The sequence below is a fragment of the Heptranchias perlo genome, unplaced genomic scaffold (assembly GCF_035084215.1).
Source record: "Heptranchias perlo isolate sHepPer1 unplaced genomic scaffold, sHepPer1.hap1 HAP1_SCAFFOLD_324, whole genome shotgun sequence".
Taxonomy (NCBI): domain Eukaryota; kingdom Metazoa; phylum Chordata; class Chondrichthyes; order Hexanchiformes; family Hexanchidae; genus Heptranchias; species Heptranchias perlo.
In genome coordinates this window covers 182,839-204,050 of record NW_027139336.1, presented here as the reverse complement: position 1 = coordinate 204,050, position 21,212 = coordinate 182,839, and the positions used below count along the sequence as shown (strand labels likewise).

The 21,212-nt window shown below is 48.2% G+C and overlaps 1 protein-coding gene across 1 annotated transcript in view; it reads left to right on the top strand.

The window, feature by feature from the left end:
• ciapin1 (cytokine induced apoptosis inhibitor 1) overlaps window positions 1–21,212 on the top strand; it is a 65,941-nt gene that overhangs the window by 15,929 nt on the left and 28,800 nt on the right. Inside the window, exons 3-5 of the mRNA XM_067978599.1 lie at window positions 2,302–2,451; window positions 3,457–3,533; window positions 5,818–5,989. Coding sequence (XP_067834700.1) covers window positions 2,302–2,451; window positions 3,457–3,533; window positions 5,818–5,989 — 399 coding nt within the window. The remainder of the gene's footprint in view (window positions 1–2,301; window positions 2,452–3,456; window positions 3,534–5,817; window positions 5,990–21,212) is intronic.

Sequence of the window (21,212 nt, the reverse complement as noted above, 5' to 3'; positions counted from 1 at the left end):
CCTTATCCTGAGATTATGACCCCTAATTCTAGACTCTCCAACCAGGGGAACAATCTCTCAGCATCGACCCTGTCACGCCCCCTCAGAATCTTATATGAGATCACCTCTCATTCTTCTAAACTCCAGAGAGTAGAGGCCCATTCTACTCAATCTCTCCTCATAGGACAACCCTCTCATCCCAGGAATTAATCTCGTGAACCTTCATTGCACCCCCTCTATATCCCTTTGCAGACTCTTTGTGTCCTCCTCACAGCTCACTTTCCCACCTGGCTTTGTATCATCACCAAACTTGGATCCATTACACTCGGTCCCTTTATCTCAGTCATTAATATCGATTGTAAATAGCTGAGGCCCAAGCACTGATCCCTGTCTCACCCCACTCGTTCCAGCCTGCCAACCTGAGAATGACCCGTTTATCCCCACTCTCTGTTTCCTGCCCATGAACCAATCCTCAATCCATGCTAATATATTACCCCCAGTCCCATCCGTCCTTATCTTGGGTAACAACCTTTTATGTGGCACCTTATCGAATGCCTTTTGAAAATCCAAATATACTCCATCCACTGGTTCCCCTTTATCGACCCTGCTAGTTACATCCTCAAAAAACTCTCATAAATTTGTCAAACACGATTTCCCTGTCATAAAACCATGTTGACTCTGCCTAATCATATTATGATTTTCTAAGTGCCCTGTTACCACTTCCTTAATAATGGATTCCAGCATTTTCCCGACGACTGATGTCAGGCTAACAGGCCTGTCGTTCCCTGTTTTCTCTCTCTCACCTTTCTTGAATAACGGGGTAACATTTGCTGCCTTCCAATCCGCTGGGACCGTTCTAGAATCTAGAGAATTTTGGAAGATCGTAACCAATGCATCCACCATCTCTGGAGCCACCTCTTTTAGAACCCTCGGATGTCGGCCATCAGGTCCAGGGGATTTATCAGCTTTTAGTCGCATTAATTTCTCAAGTACTTTTTCTCTACTGATAATTACTTTAAGTTCCTCCCTCTCATTTCCCCCTTGGTTCCCCACTATTTCTGGTATGTTTTTTGTGTCTTCTACTGTGAAGACAGATACAACATATTTGTTTTACGCATCTGCCATTTCCTGATTCCCCATTATAATTACTCCTGTCTCAGCCTCGAAGGGACCAACGTTTACTTTTGCTGCTCTCTTCCTTTTTACAGACTTGTAGGAGCTCTCACAATCCGTTTTTATATTTCTTGCTAGTTTATTCTCATGTTCTATTTTCTGTCAATTTTTTGGTCATCCTTTGTTGGTTTCTAAAACTCTCCCAATGCTCAGGCTTACTGCTCTTCTTCGCAACATTATAGGCCTCTTTCAATCTAATACTCTCCTTAACTTCTTTAGTTAGCTACGGGTGAATCACTTTTCCTGTTGGGTTTTTATTTCTCAATGGAATGTATATTTGTTGAGAATATTGAAAGATTTCTTTAAATATTTGCCATTGCTTTTCAACTGTCAAACCCTTTAATTTCCCAATCTACATTAGCCAACTCGCCTCTCAGACATATGTAACTGGCTTTATTTAAGTTTAAGACTCTAGTTTCTGACTTAAGTATGTCACTTTCAAACTCAATGTGAAATTCTATCATATTATGATCACTCTTCCCCAGAGGATCTCCTACTGTGAGATTACTAATTAACCCTGTCTCATTACATAATACAAGTTCTAAAATAGCCTGTTCCCTGGTTGGTTCCATGTTAATATTCTGTCCAACGGTATTGCTACTATTAGGGGGCCTATAAACTATCCCACCAGTGTTTTCTGCCCCTTGTTATTTCTTATTTCCACCCGTACTGATACTACGTCCTGATTTTCCAAGCAAAGATCCTTTCTCACCACTGTCCTTATGTCATCATTTATTATTAGGGCTACACCCCCTCCCTTTCCATTTTGCCTGTTTCTTCTAAACATCATGTACCCTGGAATATTTAGTTCCCAAGCTTGGTCACTTTGCAACCATGTCTCTGTAATGGCTGTTAGATCAAACCCATTAATGTTCAATTAATTCATCTATCTTATTACGAATGCTTCGTGCATTCAGATAAAGAGCCTTTAATTTTGACTTTTTACCGTTTTTCCTGCTTTGACATTATTCACTGATGCTCTATTATTGGTAAACTCTCTGTCCCTTCCTGCCACACTCTGCTTATCTTCACTCAAATCACTACACTGTTGAATGGGGAGCCCTGAAAGCTGTTACTGGTTTTCAGTGCGGGTGTGCTCTCAGCCTGCTTTCCCATGACTTTCAATCTCTCTGCTCCCTCTGATTCCAGCTGCTTACAAGGAGTCCAGCTTTGACGTCGTCCTCTCTGGCCTTGTGCCAAACTCTGCAATCGTGCACACGTTTGAGATATTTGCCGAAATTGCTCGGATCCTGAAGCCCGGGGGAAGGTTTTATTTCACGGAGCCTGTCTGTGTTTCAGGTGAGCAGGTGCCTTTCTACTTTGCACTTTTGCTGGGTAATGTGATGTAAATTCAACTGCAATTTTTTTTAGATGGAAAAGGGATGGAGGCCAAAGATCAATGTCAAAAATGTGAATGATATTAAGGTGAGGGATGTTTGTTCTGAGGGTTGACATCTCCATGACGACCTTGTGTCTCCAAGTGAAATTGTTGCTTATGCTTGCACACTAGCTCCTGGATTCCAAACACTCGCCAAGCCAGTGGGCAATGAGGAGGCTCTGATGCCATCCTTGGTGTTGGGCATTGTTGGTGCCAATTCACTGATGGTGAATGCGAGTGTGTGTCCATAATTCAGCCTGCATTTGGCAATCTCACTGCATGGCCTCGCAGAGTTCGAGGAAATGGAGACATCAGCTGGTGCGGTTAGGGGGGTGCTGCTCTGAGGGTGGGACAAACACTTCCTTGAAGTCGAGCAAAGGGAGGTTTGCCCTGCTTTGTCCTCGTGTGACTTGACAGCGCTAAATGTTAGCACTGGGCACCCATTGTGGGGCACATAAAGATCCATTTAAAGAAATTGCTGGGGTAAATTTTTAATCCGACTCCCTCGGTCCCTTCTCTCCTGAAACTGGTGACGTCTGAGCACGTGTCAATGGGCTATTTGGCCATGGGGGACCCCACGGCAGAGCCTGGTCCTCTCCTTCACGACTTCCACACAGGTGCAGGTTCCAACAGGTGGCATTGGGTAGTGACCGCTGGTGTGGAAGGGGGATGGGGTGACACACCGAGGCATCGAGCAGAAATGACCTGTTGCTGTTTTTTGAGCTTCCCTGGTGGTTCCTGATGATGGGGCCCTGGGCCTGAGTTGTGCAGGTGTCTGTGATCTCCCTCTGCCGACATGATTCAATCAGCAGGTGTCGTGAAGGGTCAAACCCGGCTTCACCTGGTTCGACTGGAGGAGGTGATATCAGTGATCACCCTGGGGTCGTGTCACACTCTCACCCAGTCATTTCTTATGTCTCTGTTAGATGGTAACAGCAAACTGAAGACCGGTGCCCAGCTCACCTCCGCCCTGAAACTGGCCGGGTACACGGAGATCTGTAAGGTAGGGCTGAGCTCTGCATCGTGTCTGTCTGCCCACCCACCTGTTGCTCAAGGGAAACTTGGCTGGGGGAGGTGGAGCCGGGGGAGGGGGAGCCAGTGGAGGGTGGGGCATGGAGATGCTGGGGGGGATGGAGTTTGGGGAAGGGGGAGGGCTGGGTGGAGTTTTGGGGTGGGGTTGAGTTGAGTTGGAGGGGTGGGTGGGGAGGGGTGAAGTTGGGAAGGGAGGGGGAGGTGGGGGTCGGGGGGGGTGGAGTGGAGGGGTGGAGTTTGGAGAGGAAGAGGGATGGTATTGGGGGGGTACAGATGGGACGGGGAGGGGTTGAGTTGGGGGGTGGAATTGGGAGAGGGGAGGGGTGGAGTTGGGGGGTGGAGTTGGGAGAGGGGAGGGGTGGAATTGGGAGAGGGGAGGGGTGGAATTGGGAGAGGGGAGGGGTGGAATTGGGAGAGGGGAGGGGTGGAATTGGGAGAGGGGAGGGGTGGAATTGGGAGAGGGGAGGGGTGGAGTTGGGAGAGGGGAGGGGTGGAATTGGGAGAGGGGAGGGGTGGAGTTGGGAGAGGGGAGGGGTGGAGTTGGGAGAGGGGAGGGGTGGAGTTGGGAGAGGGGGAGGGGTGGAGTTGGGAGAGGGGGTGGAGTGGAGTTGGGAGAGGGGGTGGAGTGGAGTTGGGAGAGGGGGTGGAGTGGAGTTGGGAGGGGGGTGGAGTGGAGTTGGGAGAGGGGGAGGGGTGGAGTTGGGAGAGGGGGAGGGGTGGAGTTGGGAGAGGGGGTGGAGTGGAGTTGGGAGAGGGGGAGGGGTGGAGTTGGGAGAGGGGGTGGAGTGGAGTTGGGAGGGGGTGGGGTGGAGTTGGGAGGGGGGTGGAGTGGAGTTGGGAGAGGGGGTGGAGTGGAGTTGGGAGAGGGGGTGGGGTGGAGTTGGGAGAGGGGGTGGAGTGGAGTTGGGAGAGGGGGAGGGGTGGAGTTGGGAGGGGGGTGGAGTGGAGTTGGGAGAGGGGGTGGAGTGGAGTTGGGAGAGGGGGTGGAGTGGAGTTGGGAGAGGGGGTGGGGTGGAGTTGGGAGAGGGGGTGGGGTGGAGTTGGGAGGGGGGTGGAGTGGAGTTGGGAGGGGGGTGGAGTGGAGTTGGGAGGGGGGTGGAGTGGAGTTGGGAGAGGGGAGGGGTGGAGTTGGGAGGGGGGTGGAGTGGAGTTGGGAGGGGGGTGGAGTGGAGTTGGGAGAGGGGGTGGAGTGGAGTTGGGAGAGGGGGTGGAGTGGAGTTGGGAGAGGGGGTGGAGTGGAGTGGGGAGGGGTGGAGTGGAGTTGGGAGAGGGGGTGGAGTGGAGTTGGGAGAGGGGGTGGGGTGGAGTTGGGAGAGGGGGTGGAGTGGAGTTGGGAGAGGGGGTGGAGTGGAGTTGGGAGTGGGGAGGGGTGGAGTGGAGTGGGGAGGGGTGGAGTGGAGTTGGGAGAGGGGGTGGGGTGGAGTTGGGAGAGGGGGTGGGGTGGAGTTGGGAGAGGGGGTGGGGTGGAGTTGGGAGAGGGGGTGGGGTGGAGTTGGGAGAGGGGGTGGAGTGGAGTGGGGAGAGGGGGTGGGGTGGAGTTGGGAGAGGGGGTGGAGTGGAGTTGGGAGAGGGGGTGGGGTGGAGTTGGGAGAGGGGGTGGGGTGGAGTTGGGAGAGGGGGTGGGGTGGAGTTGGGAGAGGGGGTGGAGTGGAGTGGGGAGAGGGGGTGGGGTGGAGTTGGGAGAGGGGGTGGAGTGGAGTTGGGAGAGGGGGTGGAGTGGAGTTGGGAGAGGGGGTGGAGTGGAGTTGGGAGAGGTGGTGGAGTGGAGTTGCGAGGGGTGGAGTGGGGGGGCGCGGTGGAAGAGATGCGGAGTGGGGGCTGACTGCAGTGGGCCCTTGTCCCGAAAGACTCTTGCCTCCCGCTGGGGTTTGGATCCTCTGGAGCCCTGAGATATCTCAACCCAGTCGCCATCCTCCCTGTGAGAGTGTGGACCAGCGGCCCAGTCCTGGGGTAACCTCGTACCGTGCTCTCACCAGACACCCACACACTTCCCAGCAGGGGGTCACGGACGCCGTGTATCTCTTCATTCTGATAGCAGCCCCCCCACCCTGGCAGGGGCGCAGGCCGGGGCTCCACCCTGGCATGTTTGGGTGGTCTGTGCTACAGGTGGTGCATGTACCCACTGAGCCATGGAGAGAGCGACTTCCTGTGCTTCAGGCTGAGTGTCTTTATTTGTTTGCTTTGTTCCAGCTCCTCTTCATACAATCACACTTTAACCAACAGTAACTGTAGCCAGTGCTTCTTCTTTTTCTCAGTTTGGAAATGAATCTTTGACAGCTGAACAGCTGAGCTCGATAAGGCAATCCCTCGGCTACCTGGGTACGAACTTGGTCAAGATGGGGATAAAGGCCAAGAAACCAAACTTTGAAGTGGGATCCTCCTCTCAACTTAAACTGTCCTTCGTTAAGAAACCTAAACCACTGCTGGGTAAGTGTTCAGCAGCCTGTAGCGAGGTATCCCTGCACAGTGATTAAGGGTTATGATGGTGTAATGGTTATGGGACTTGACAAGTAATCCGTTGGGATCCCACTGTGCCAAGATGTGGCATTGGTGCAAAGTCCCAGCTGGTTGTCGAATGGCCCTCCGTGAAAGAACCCGTCCCCCTCCCCCTGCCCCTCCCCCTGCCCCTCCCCCTGCCCCTCCCCCTGCCCCTCCCCCTGCCCCTCCCCCTGCCCCTCCCCCTGCCCCTCCCCCTGCCCCTCCCCCTGCCCCTCCCCCTGCCCCTCCCCCTCCCCCCAGACTCCCTCCAGTCCCTCGGCAGCTTTTCAACTATTTCTGCTCTCGCAGTGACCCAGCTTTGCCATCGACACCCACATCCTGAGGATAAATAAAAAACAAGTTCTGTCAAAGGAGAATGCCTTTCCTTGTCATTCAACAGATATAGTCCAGCGCTGCTCCATGTTCCTGGTATTGACTCTGTGATTGAGATAGTCCAGCACTGCTCCATGTTTCTGGTATTGACCCTGATTGAGATAGTCCAGCACTGCTCCATGTTTCTGGTATTGACCCTGATTGAGAAAGTCCAGCACTGCTCCATGTTTCTGGTATTGACCCTGATTGAGATAGTCCAGCACTGCTCCATGTTTCTGGTATTGACCCTGTGATTGAGAAAGTCCAGCACTGCTCCATGTTTCTGGTATTGACCCTCTGATTGAGAAAGTCCAGCACTGCTCCATGTTTCTGGTATTGACCCTGTGATTGAGAAAGTCCAGCACTGCTCCATGTTTCTGGTATTGACCCTGATTGAGAAAGTCCAGCGCTGCTCCATGTTTCTGGTATTGACTCTGTGATTGAGAAAGTCCAGCACTGCTCCATGTTTCTGGGTATTGACCCTCTGATTGAGAAAGTCCAGCACTGCTCCATGTTTCTGGTATTGACTCTGATTGAGATAGTCCAGCGCTGCTCCATGTTTCTGGTATTGATCCTATGATTGAGAAAGTCCAGCGCTGCTCCATGTTTCTGGTATTGACTCTGTGATTGAGAAAGTCCAGCGCTGCTCCATGTTTCTGGTATTGACTCTGTGATTGAGAAAGCCCAGCACTGCTCCATGTTTCTGGTATTGACTCTGATTGAGATAGTCCAGCGCTGCTCCATGTTTCTGGTATTGATCCTGTGATTGAGAAAGTCCAGCGCTGCTCCATGTTTCTGGTATTGACTCTGTGATTGAGAAAGTCCAGCGCTGCTCCATGTTTCTGGTATTGACTCTGTGATTGAGAAAGTCCAGCACTGCTCCATGTTTCTGGTATTGACCCTGATTGAGAAAGTCCAGCACTGCTCCATGTTTCTGGTATTGTCCCTGTGATTGAGATAGTCCAGCACTGCTCCATGTTTCTGGTATTGACCCTGATTGAGATAGTCCAGCACTGCTCCATGTTTCTGGTATTGACCCTGATTGAGAAAGTCCAGCACTGCTCCATGTTTCTGGTATTGACCCTGATTGAGATAGTCCAGCACTGCTCCATGTTTCTGGTATTGACCCTGTGATTGAGAAAGTCCAGCACTGCTCCATGTTTCTGGTATTGACCCTCTGATTGAGAAAGTCCAGCACTGCTCCATGTTTCTGGTATTGACCCTGATTGAGAAAGTCCAGCACTGCTCCATGTTTCTGGTATTGACCCTGATTGAGAAAGTCCAGCACTGCTCCATGTTTCTGGTATTGACCCAGATTGAGAAAGTCCAGCACTGCTCCATGTTTCTGGTATTGACCCTCTGATTGAGAAAGTCCAGCACTGCTCCGTGTTTCTGGTATTGACCCTGATTAAGAAAGTCCAGCACTGCTCCATGTTTCTGGTATTGACCCTGTGATTGAGAAAGTCCAGCACTGCTCCATGTTTCTGGTATTGACCCTCTGATTGAGAAAGTCCAGCACTGCTCCATGTTTCTGGTATTGACCCTGATTGAGAAAGTCCAGCACTGCTCCATGTTTCTGGTATTGACCCTGTGATTGAGAAAGTCCAGCACTGCTCCATGTTTCTGGTATTGACCCTCTGATTGAGAAAGTCCAGCACTGCTCCATGTTTCTGGTATTGACCCTCTGATTGAGAAAGTCCAGCACTGCTCCGTGTTTCTGGTATTGACTCTGTGATTGAGAAAGTCCAGCACTGCTCCATGTTTCTGGTATTGACCCTGATTGAGAAAGTCCAGCACTGCTCCATGTTTCTGGTATTGACTCTGTGATTGAAATAGTCCAGCACTGCTCCATGTTTCTGGTATTGACCCTGATTGAGAAAGTCCAGCACTGCTCCATGTTTCTGGTATTGACCCTGTGATTGAGAAAGTCCAGCACTGCTCCATGTTTCTGGTATTGACCCTGATTGAGAAAGTCCAGCACTGCTCCATGTTTCTGGTATTGACCCTGATTGAGAAAGTCCAGCACTGCTCCATGTTTCTGGTATTGACCCTCTGATTGAGAAAGTCCAGCACTGCTCCATGTTTCTGGTATTGACCCTGATTGAGAAAGTCCAGCACTGCTCCATGTTTCTGGTATTGTCCCTGAGATTGAGATAGTCCAGCACTGCTCCATGTTTCTGGTATTGACCCTGATTGAGAAAGTCCAGCACTGCCCCATGTTTCTGGTATTGACCCTGTGATTGAGAAAGTCCAGCACTGCTCCATGTTTCTGGTATTGACCCTCTGATTGAGAAAGTCCAGCACTGCTCCATGTTTCTGGTATTGACCCTCTGATTGAGAAAGTCCAGCACTGCTCCGTGTTTCTGGTATTGACTCTGTGATTGAGAAAGTCCAGCACTGCTCCATGTTTCTGGTATTGACCCTGATTGAGAAAGTCCAGCACTGCTCCATGTTTCTGGTATTGACTCTGTGATTGAAATAGTCCAGCACTGCTCCATGTTTCTGGTATTGACCCTGATTGAGAAAGTCCAGCACTGCTCCATGTTTCTGGTATTGACCCTGTGATTGAGAAAGTCCAGCACTGCTCCATGTTTCTGGTATTGACCCTGATTGAGAAAGTCCAGCACTGCTCCATGTTTCTGGTATTGACCCTGATTGAGAAAGTCCAGCACTGCTCCATGTTTCTGGTATTGACCCTCTGATTGAGAAAGTCCAGCACTGCTCCATGTTTCTGGTATTGACCCTGATTGAGAAAGTCCAGCACTGCTCCATGTTTCTGGTATTGACCCTGTGATTGAGAAAGTCCAGCACTGCTCCATGTTTCTGGTATTGACCCTCTGATTGAGAAAGTCCAGCACTGCTCCATGTTTCTGGTATTGACCCTCTGATTGAGAAAGTCCAGCACTGCTCCATGTTTCTGGTATTGACCCTCTGATTGAGAAAGTCCAGCACTGCTCCGTGTTTCTGGTATTGACTCTGTGATTGAGAAAGTCCAGCACTGCTCCATGTTTCTGGTATTGACCCTGATTGAGAAAGTCCAGCACTGCTCCATGTTTCTGGTATTGACCCTCTGATTGAGAAAGTCCAGCACTGCTCCATGTTTCTGGTATTGACCCTGATTGAGAAAGTCCAGCACTGCTCCATGTTTCTGGTATTGACCCTGTGATTGAGAAAGTCCAGCACTGCTCCATGTTTCTGGTATTGACCCTGTGATTGAGAAAGTCCAGCACTGCTCCATGTTTCTGGTATTGACCCTCTGATTGAGAAAGTCCAGCACTGCTCCATGTTTCTGGTATTGACCCTCTGATTGAGAAAGTCCAGCACTGCTCCGTGTTTCTGGTATTGACTCTGTGATTGAGAAAGTCCAGCACTGCTCCATGTTTCTGGTATTGACCCTGATTGAGAAAGTCCAGTACTGCTCCATGTTTCTGGTATTGACTCTGTGATTGAAATAGTCCAGCACTGCTCCATGTTTCTGGTATTGACCCTGATTGAGAAAGTCCAGCACTGCTCCATGTTTCTGGTATTGACCCTGTGATTGAGAAAGTCCAGCACTGCTCCATGTTTCTGGTATTGACCCTGATTGAGAAAGTCCAGCACTGCTCCATGTTTCTGGTATTGACCCTGATTGAGAAAGTCCAGCACTGCTCCATGTTTCTGGTATTGACCCTCTGATTGAGAAAGTCCAGCACTGCTCCATGTTTCTGGTATTGACCCTGATTGAGAAAGTCCAGCACTGCTCCATGTTTCTGGTATTGTCCCTGAGATTGAGATAGTCCAGCACTGCTCCATGTTTCTGGTATTGACCCTGATTGAGATAGTCCAGCACTGCTCCATGTTTCTGGTATTGACCCTGATTGAGATCGTCCAGCACTGCTCCATGTTTCTGGTATTGACCCTGTGATTGAGAAAGTCCAGCACTGCTCCATGTTTCTGGTATTGACCCTCTGATTGAGAAAGTCCGGCACTGCTCCATGTTTCTGGTATTGACCCTGTGATTGAGAAAGTCCAGCACTGCTCCATGTTTCTGGTATTGAACCTGATTGAGAAAGTCCAGCACTGCTCCATGTTTCTGGTATTGACCCTGATTGAGAAAGTCCAGCACTGCTCCATGTTTCTGGTATTGACCCTGATTGAGAAAGTCCAGCACTGCTCCATGTTTCTGGTATTGACCCTGATTGAGAAAGTCCAGCACTGCTCCATGTTTCTGGTATTGACCCTCTGATTGAGAAAGTCCAGCACTGCTCCGTGTTTCTGGTATTGACCCTGATTAAGAAAGTCCAGCACTGCTCCATGTTTCTGGTATTGACCCTGTGATTGAGAAAGTCCAGCACTGCTCCATGTTTCTGGTATTGACCCTCTGATTGAGAAAGTCCAGCACTGCTCCATGTTTCTGGTATTGACCCTGATTGAGAAAGTCCAGCACTGCTCCATGTTTCTGGTATTGACCCTGTGATTGAGAAAGGCCAGCACTGCTCCATGTTTCTGGTATTGACCCTCTGATTGAGAAAGTCCAGCACTGCTCCATGTTTCTGGTATTGACCCTCTGATTGAGAAAGTCCAGCACTGCTCCGTGTTTCTGGTATTGACTCTGTGATTGAGAAAGTCCAGCACTGCTCCATGTTTCTGGTATTGACCCTGATTGAGAAAGTCCAGCACTGCTCCATGTTTCTGGTATTGACTCTGTGATTGAAATAGTCCAGCACTGCTCCATGTTTCTGGTATTGACTCTGTGATTGAGAAAGTCCAGCACTGCTCCATGTTTCTGGTATTGACTCTGTGATTGAGATAGTCCAGCACTGCTCCATGTTTCTGGTATTGACTCTGTGATTGAGATAGTCCAGCACTGCTGCATGTTTCTGGTGTTGACCCTGATTGAGAAAGTCCAGCACTGCTCCATGTTTCTGGTATTGACTCTGTGATTGAGATAGTCCAGCACTGCTCCATGTTTCTGGTATTGACTCTCTGATTGAGAAAGTCCAGCACTGCTCCATGTTTCTGGTATTGACTCTGATTGAGAAAGTCCAGCACTGCTCCATGTTTCTGGTATTGACTCTCTGATTGAGAAAGTCCAGCACTGCTCCATGTTTCTGGTATTGACTCTGTGATTGAGATAGTCCAGCACTGCTCCATGTTTCTGGTATTGACCCTCTGATTGAGAAAGTCCAGCACTGCTCCATGTTTCTGGTATTGACTCTGATTGAGAAAGTCCAGCACTGCTCCATGTTTCTGGTATTGACTCTGATTGAGAAAGTCCAGCACTGCTCCATGTTTCTGGTATTGACCCTGATTGAGAAAGTCCAGCACTGCTCCATGTTTCTGGTATTGACTCTGATTGAGAAAGTCCAGCACTGCTCCATGTTTCTGGTATTGACCCTGATTGAGAAAGTCCAGCACTGCTCCATGTTTCTGGTATTGACTCTGATTGAGAAAGTCCAGCACTGCTCCATGTTTCTGGTATTGACTCTGTGATTGAGGTAGTCCAGCACTGCTCCATGTTTCTGGTATTGACCCTGATTGAGAAAGTCCAGCACTGCTCCATGTTTCTGGTATTGACCCTGATTGAGATAGTCCAGCACTGCTCCATGTTTCTGGTATTGACCCTGATTGAGATAGTCCAGCACTGCTCCATGTTTCTGCTATTGACCCTCTGATTGAGAAAGTCCAGCGCTGCTCCATGTTTCTGGTATTGACCCTGTGATTGAGAAAGTCCAGCGCTGCTCCATGTTTCTGGTATTGACCCTCTGATTGAGAAAGTCCAGCACTGCTCCGTGTTTCTGGTATTGACTCTGTGATTGAGAAAGTCCAGCACTGCTCCATGTTTCTGGTATTGACCCTGATTGAGAAAGTCGAGCACTGCTCCATGTTTCTGGTATTGACTCTGTGATTGAGATAGTCCAGCACTGCTCCATGTTTCTGGTATTCACTCTGATTGAGATAGTCCAGCACTGCTCCATGTTTCTGGTATTGACTCTGATTGAGAAAGTCCAGCACTGATCCATGTTTCTGGTATTGACCCTGATTGAGAAAGTCCAGCACTGCTCCATGTTTCTGGTATTGACTCTGATTGAGAAAGTCCAGCACTGCTCCATGTTTCTGGTATTGACTCTGATTGAGAAAGTCCAGCACTGCTCCATGTTTCTGGTATTCACTCTGATTGAGATAGTCCAGCACTGCTCCGTGTTTCTGGTATTGACCCTGTGATTGAGAAAGTCCAGCACTGCTCCATGTTTCTGGTATTGACCCTGATTGAGAAAGTCCAGCACTGCTCCATGTTTCTGGTATTGACCCTGTGATTGAGATAGTCCAGCACTGCTCCATGTTTCTGGTATTCACTCTTATTGAGAAAGTCCAGCACTGCTCCATGTTTCTGGTATTGACCCTGATTGAGAAAGTCCAGCACTGCTCCATGTTTCTGGTATTGACTCTGATTGAGATAGTCCAGCACTGCTCCATGTTTCTTGTATTGACTCTGATTGAGAAAGTCCAGAACTGCTCCATGTTTCTGGTATTGACTCTGATTGAGAAAGTCCAGCACTGCTCCATGTTTCTGGTATTGACCCTGATTGAGAAAGTCCAGTACTGCTCCATGTTTCTGGTATTGACTCTGTGATTGAAATAGTCCAGCACTGCTCCATGTTTCTGGTATTGACCCTGATTGAGAAAGTCCAGCACTGCTCCATGTTTCTGGTATTGACCCTGTGATTGAGAAAGTCCAGCACTGCTCCATGTTTCTGGTATTGACCCTGATTGAGAAAGTCCAGCACTGCTCCATGTTTCTGGTATTGACCCTGATTGAGAAAGTCCAGCACTGCTCCATGTTTCTGGTATTGACCCTCTGATTGAGAAAGTCCAGCACTGCTCCATGTTTCTGGTATTGACCCTGATTGAGAAAGTCCAGCACTGCTCCATGTTTCTGGTATTGTCCCTGAGATTGAGATAGTCCAGCACTGCTCCATGTTTCTGGTATTGACCCTGATTGAGATAGTCCAGCACTGCTCCATGTTTCTGGTATTGACCCTGATTGAGATCGTCCAGCACTGCTCCATGTTTCTGGTATTGACCCTGTGATTGAGAAAGTCCAGCACTGCTCCATGTTTCTGGTATTGACCCTGTGATTGAGAAAGTCCAGCACTGCTCCATGTTTCTGGTATTGACCCTGATTGAGAAAGTCCAGCACTGCTCCATGTTTCTGGTATTGACCCTGATTGAGAAAGTCCAGCACTGCTCCATGTTTCTGGTATTGACCCTGATTGAGAAAGTCCAGCACTGCTCCATGTTTCTGGTATTGACCCTGATTGAGAAAGTCCAGCACTGCTCCATGTTTCTGGTATTGACCCTCTGATTGAGAAAGTCCAGCACTGCTCCGTGTTTCTGGTATTGACCCTGATTAAGAAAGTCCAGCACTGCTCCATGTTTCTGGTATTGACCCTGTGATTGAGAAAGTCCAGCACTGCTCCATGTTTCTGGTATTGACCCTCTGATTGAGAAAGTCCAGCACTGCTCCATGTTTCTGGTATTGACCCTGATTGAGAAAGTCCAGCACTGCTCCATGTTTCTGGTATTGACCCTGTGATTGAGAAAGTCCAGCACTGCTCCATGTTTCTGGTATTGACCCTCTGATTGAGAAAGTCCAGCACTGCTCCATGTTTCTGGTATTGACCCTCTGATTGAGAAAGTCCAGCACTGCTCCGTGTTTCTGGTATTGACTCTGTGATTGAGAAAGTCCAGCACTGCTCCATGTTTCTGGTATTGACCCTGATTGAGAAAGTCCAGCACTGCTCCATGTTTCTGGTATTGACTCTGTGATTGAAATAGTCCAGCACTGCTCCATGTTTCTGGTATTGACCCTGATTGAGAAAGTCCAGCACTGCTCCATGTTTCTGGTATTGACTCTGTGATTGAGAAAGTCCAGCACTGCTCCATGTTTCTGGTATTGACTCTGTGATTGAGATAGTCCAGCACTGCTCCATGTTTCTGGTATTGACCCTGATTGAGAAAGTCCAGCACTGCTCCATGTTTCTGGTATTGACTCTCTGATTGAGATAGTCCAGCACTGCTCCATGTTTCTGGTATTGACTCTGTGATTGAGATAGTCCAGCACTGCTCCATGTTTCTGGTATTGACTCTCTGATTGAGAAAGTCCAGCACTGCTCCATTTTTCTGGTATTGACTCTGATTGAGAAAGTCCAGCACTGCTCCATGTTTCTGGTATTGACTCTCTGATTGAGAAAGTCCAGCACTGCTCCATGTTTCTGGTATTGACTCTTCGATTGAGATAGTCCAGCACTGCTCCATGTTTCTGGTATTGACCCTCTGATTGAGAAAGTCCAGCACTGCTCCATGTTTCTGGTATTGACTCTGATTGAGAAAGTCCAGCACTGCTCCATGTTTCTGGTATTGACTCTGATTGAGAAAGTCCAGCACTGCTCCATGTTTCTGGTATTGACCCTGATTGAGAAAGTCCAGCACTGCTCCATGTTTCTGGTATTGACTCTGATTGAGAAAGTCCAGCACTGCTCCATGTTTCTGGTATTGACTCTGTGATTGAGGTAGTCCAGCACTGCTCCATGTTTCTGGTATTGACCCTGATTGAGAAAGTCCAGCACTGCTCCATGTTTCTGGTATTGACCCTGATTGAGATAGTCCAGCACTGCTCCATGTTTCTGGTATTGACCCTGATTGAGATAGTCCAGCACTGCTCCATGTTTCTGCTATTGACCCTCTGATTGAGAAAGTCCAGCGCTGCTCCATGTTTCTGGTATTGACCCTGTGATTGAGAAAGTCCAGCGCTGCTCCATGTTTCTGGTATTGACCCTCTGATTGAGAAAGTCCAGCACTGCTCCGTGTTTCTGGTATTGACTCTGTGATTGAGAAAGTCCAGCACTGCTCCATGTTTCTGGTATTGACCCTGATTGAGAAAGTCCAGCACTGCTCCATGTTTCTGGTATTGACTCTGTGATTGAGATAGTCCAGCACTGCTCCATGTTTCTGGTATTCACTCTGATTGAGATAGTCCAGCACTGCTCCATGTTTCTGGTATTGACTCTGATTGAGAAAGTCCAGCACTGATCCATGTTTCTGGTATTGACCCTGATTGAGAAAGTCCAGCACTGCTCCATGTTTCTGGTATTGACTCTGATTGAGAAAGTCCAGCACTGCTCCATGTTTCTGGTATTGACTCTGATTGAGAAAGTCCAGCACTGCTCCATGTTTCTGGTATTCACTCTGATTGAGATAGTCCAGCACTGCTCCGTGTTTCTGGTATTGACCCTGTGATTGAGAAAGTCCAGCACTGCTCCATGTTTCTGGTATTGACCCTGATTGAGAAAGTCCAGCACTGCTCCATGTTTCTGGTATTGACCCTGTGATTGAGATAGTCCAGCACTGCTCCATGTTTCTGGTATTCACTCTTATTGAGAAAGTCCAGCACTGCTCCATGTTTCTGGTATTGACCCTGATTGAGAAAGTCCAGCACTGCTCCATGTTTCTGGTATTGACTCTGATTGAGATAGTCCAGCACTGCTCCATGTTTCTTGTATTGACTCTGATTGAGAAAGTCCAGAACTGCTCCATGTTTCTGGTATTGACTCTGATTGAGAAAGTCCAGCACTGCTCCATGTTTCTGGTATTGACCCTGTGATTGAGAAAGTCCAGCACTGCTCCATGTCTCTGGTATTGACTCTGATTGAGAAAGTCCAGCACTGCTCCATGTTTCTGGTATTGACCCTGTGAATGAGAAAGTCCAGCACTGCTCCATGTTTCTGGTATTGACCCTCTGATTGAGATAGTCCAGCACTGCTCCATGTTTCTGGTATTGACTCTGATTGAGAAAGTCCAGCACTGCTCCATGTTTCTGGTATTGACTCTGATTGAGATAGTTCAGCACTGCTCCATGTTTCTGGTATTGACCCTCTGATTGAGAAAGTCCAGCACTGCTCCGTGTTTCTGGTATTGACTCTGTGATTGAGATAGTCCAGCACTGCTCCATGTTTCTGGTATTGACCCTGATTGAGATAGTCCAGCACTGCTCCATGTTTCTGGTATTGACCCTGATTGAGAAAGTCCAGCACTGCTCCATGTTTCTGGTATTGACTCTGATTCAGAAAGTCCAGCACTGCTCCATGTTTCTGGTATTCACTCTGATTGAGATAGTCCAGCACTGCTCCGTGTTTCTGGTATTGACCCTGTGATTGAGAAAGTCCAGCACTGCTCCATGTTTCTGGTATTGACCCTGATTGAGAAAGTCCAGCACTGCTCCATGTTTCTGGTATTGACCCTGTGATTGAGATAGTCCAGCACTGCTCCATGTTTCTGGTATTCACTCTGATTGAGAAAGTCCAGCACTGCTCCATGTTTCTGGTATTCATTCTGATTGAGAAAGTCCAGCACTGCTCCATGTTTCTGGTATTGACCCTGTGATTGAGAAAGTCCAGCACTGCTCCATGTTTCTGGTATTGACCCTGTGATTGAGAAAGTCCAGCACTGCTCCATGTTTCTGGTCTTGACCCTCTGATTGAGATAGTCCAGCACTGCTCCATGTTTCTGCTATTGACTCTGATTGAGAAAGTCCAGCACTGCTCCATGTTTCTGGTATTGACTCTGATTGAGAAAGTCCAGCACTGCTCCATGTTTCTGGTATTGACTCTGATTGAGAAAGTCCAGCACTGCTCCATGTTTCTGGTATTGACTCTGATTGAAGAAGTCCAGCACTGCTCCATGTTTCTGGTATTGACTCTGATTGAGATAGTCCAGCACTGCTCCATGTTTCTGGTATTGACCCTCTGATTGAGAAAGTCCAGCACTGCTCCGTTTTTCTGGTATTGACTCTGTGATTGAGATAGTCCAGCACTGCTCCATGTTTCTGGTATTGACCCTGATTGAGATAGTCCAGCACTGCTCCATGTTTCTGGTATTGACCCTGATTGAGAAAGTCCAGCACTGCTCCATGTTTCTGGTATTGACCCTGATTGAGATAGTCCAGCACTGCTCCATGTTTCTGGTATTGACCCTGTGATTGAGAAAGTCCAGCACTGCTCCATGTTTCTGGTATTGACCCTCTGATTGAGAAAGTCCAGCACTGCTCCATGTTTCTGGTATTGACCCTGTGATTGAGAAAGTCCAGCACTGCTCCATGTTTCTGGTATTGACCCTGATTGAGAAAGTCCAGCACTGCTCCATGTTTCTGGTATTGACCCTGATTGAGAAAGTCCAGCACTGCTCCATGTTTCTGGTATTGACCCTGATTGAGAAAGTCCAGCACTGCTCCATGTTTCTGGTATTGACCCTCTGATTGAGAAAGTCCAGCACTGCTCCGTGTTTCTGGTATTGACTCTGATTGAGAAAGTCCAGCACTGCTCCATGTTTCTGGTATTGACCCTGTGATTGAGAAAGTCCAGCACTGCTCCATGTTTCTGGTATTGACCCTCTGATTGAGCAAGTCCAGCACTGCTCCGTGTTTCTGGTATTGACTCTGTGATTGAGAAAGTCCAGCACTGCTCCATGTTTCTGGTATTGACCCGGATTGAGAAAGTCCAGCACTGCTCCATGTTTCTGGTATTGACTCTGTGATTGAGATAGTCCAGCACTGCTCCATGTTTCTGGTATTGACCCTGATTGAGAACGTCCAGCACTGCTCCATGTTTCTGGTATTGTCTCTCTGATTGAGATAGTCCAGCACTGCTCCATGTTTCTGGTATTGACCCTGATTGAGCAAGTCCAGCACTGCTCCATGTTTCTGGTGTTGACTCTGTGATTGAGAAAGTCCAGCACTGCTCCATGTTTCTCCTATTGACTCTGATTGAGATAGTCCAGCACTGCTCCATGTTTCTGGTATTGACCCTGATTGAGATAGTCCAGCACTGCTCCATGTTTCTGGTATTGACTCTGATTGACATAGTCCAGCGCTGCTCCATGTTTCTGCTATTGACTCTGATTGAGAAAGTCCAGCACTGCTCCATGTTTCTGGTATTGACTCTGATTGAGAAAGTCCAGCACTGCTCCATGTTTCTGGTATTGACTCTGATTGAGAAAGTCCAGCACTGCTCCATGTTTCTGGTATTGACTCTGATTGAGATAGTTCAGCACTGCTCCATGTTTCTGGTATTGACCCTCTGATTGAGAAAGTCCAGCACTGCTCCGTGTTTCTGGTATTGACTCTGTGATTGAGATAGTCCAGCACTGCTCCATGTTTCTTGTATTGACCCTGATTGAGATAGTCCAGCACTGCTCCATGTTTCTGGTATTGACCCTGATTGAGATAGTCCAGCACTGCTCCGTGTTTCTGGTATTGACCCTGTGATTGAGAAAGTCCAGCACTGCTCCATGTTTCTGGTATTGACCCTGATTGAGAAAGTCCAGCACTGCTCCATGTTTCTGGTATTGACCCTGTGATTGAGATAGTCCAGCACTGCTCCATGTTTCTGGTATTCACTCTTATTGAGAAAGTCCAGCACTGCTCCATGTTTCTGGTATTGACCCTGATTGAGAAAGTCCAGCACTGCTCCATGTTTCTGGTATTGACTCTGATTGAGATAGTCCAGCACTGCTCCATGTTTCTTGTATTGACTCTGATTGAGAAAGTCCAGAACTGCTCCATGTTTCTGGTATTGACTCTGATTGAGAAAGTCCAGCACTGCTCCATGTTTCTGGTATTGACCCTGTGATTGAGAAAGTCCAGCACTGCTCCATGTCTCTGGTATTGACTCTGATTGAGAAAGTCCAGCACTGCTCCATGTTTCTGGTATTGACCCTGTGAATGAGAAAGTCCAGCACTGCTCCATGTTTCTGGTATTGACCCTCTGATTGAGATAGTCCAGCACTGCTCCATGTTTCTGGTATTGACTCTGATTGAGAAAGTCCAGCACTGCTCCATGTTTCTGGTATTGACTCTGACTGAGATAGTTCAGCACTGCTCCATGTTTCTGGTATTGACCCTCTGATTGAGAAAGTCCAGCACTGCTCCGTGTTTCTGGTATTGACTCTGTGATTGAGATAGTCCAGCACTGCTCCATGTTTCTGGTATTGACCCTGATTGAGATAGTCCAGCACTGCTCCATGTTTCTGGTATTGACCCTGATTGAGAAAGTCCAGCACTGCTCCATGTTTCTGGTATTGACTCTGATTCAGAAAGTCCAGCACTGCTCCATGTTTCTGGTATTCACTCTGATTGAGATAGTCCAGCACTGCTCCGTGTTTCTGGTATTGACCCTGTGATTGAGAAAGTCCAGCACTGCTCCATGTTTCTGGTATTGACCCTGATTGAGAAAGTCCAGCACTGCTCCATGTTTCTGGTATTGACCCTGTGATTGAGATAGTCCAGCACTGCTCCATGTTTCTGGTATTCACTCTGATTGAGAAAGTCCAGCACTGCTCCATGTTTCTGGTATTCATTCTGATTGAGAAAGTCCAGCACTGCTCCATGTTTCTGGTATTGACCCTGTGATTGAGAAAGTCCAGCACTGCTCCATGTTTCTGGTATTGACCCTGTGATTGAGAAAGTCCAGCACTGCTCCATGTTTCTGGTCTTGACCCTCTGATTGAGATAGTCCAGCACTGCTCCATGTTTCTGCTATTGACTCTGATTGAGAAAGTCCAGCACTGCTCCATGTTTCTGGTATTGACTCTGATTGAGAAAGTCCAGCACTGCTCCATGTTTCTGGTATTGACTCTGATTGAGAAAGTCCAGCACTGCTCCATGTTTCTGGTATTGACTCTGATTGAAGAAGTCCAGCACTGCTCCATGTTTCTGGTATTGACTCTGATTGAGATAGTCCAGCACTGCTCCATGTTTCTGGTATTGACCCTCTGATTGAGAAAGTCCAGCACTGCTCCGTTTTTCTGGTATTGACTCTGTGATTGAGATAGTACAGCACTGCTCCATGTTTCTGGTATTGACCCTGATTGAGATAGTCCAGCACTGCTCCATGTTTCTGGTATTGACCCTGATTGAGAAAGTCCAGCACTGCTCCATGTTTCTGGTATTGACCCTGATTGAGATAGTCCAGCACTGCTCCATGTTTCTGGTATTGACCCTGTGATTGAGAAAGTCCAGCACTGCTCCATGTTTCTGGTATTGACCCTCTGATTGAGAAAGTCCAGCACTGCTCCATGTTTCTGGTATTGACCCTGTGATTGAGAAAGTCCAGCACTGCTCCATGTTTCTGGTATTGACCCTGATTGAGAAAGTCCAGCACTGCTCCATGTTTCTGGTATTGACCCTGATTGAGAAAGTCCAGCACTGCTCCATGTTTCTGGTATTGACCCTGATTGAGAAAGTCCAGCACTGCTCCATGTTTCTGGTATTGACCCTCTGATTGAGAAAGTCCAGCACTGCTCCGTGTTTCTGGTATTGACTCTGATTGAGAAAGTCCAGCACTGCTCCATGTTTCTGGTATTGACCCTGTGATTGAGAAAGTCCAGCACTGCTCCATGTTTCTGGTATTGACCCTCTGATTGAGCAAGTCCAGCACTGCTCCGTGTTTCTGGTATTGACTCTGTGATTGAGAAAGTCCAGCACTGCTCCATGTTTCTGGTATTGACCCGGATTGAGAAAGTCCAGCACTGCTCCATGTTTCTGGTATTGACTCTGTGATTGAGATAGTCCAGCACTGCTCCATGTTTCTGGTATTGACCCTGATTGAGAAAGTCCAGCACTGCTCCATGTTTCTGGTATTGTCTCTCTGATTGAGATAGTCCAGCACTGCTCCATGTTTCTGGTATTGACCCTGATTGAGCAAGTCCAGCACTGCTCCATGTTTCTGGTATTGACTCTGTGATTGAGAAAGTCCAGCACTGCTCC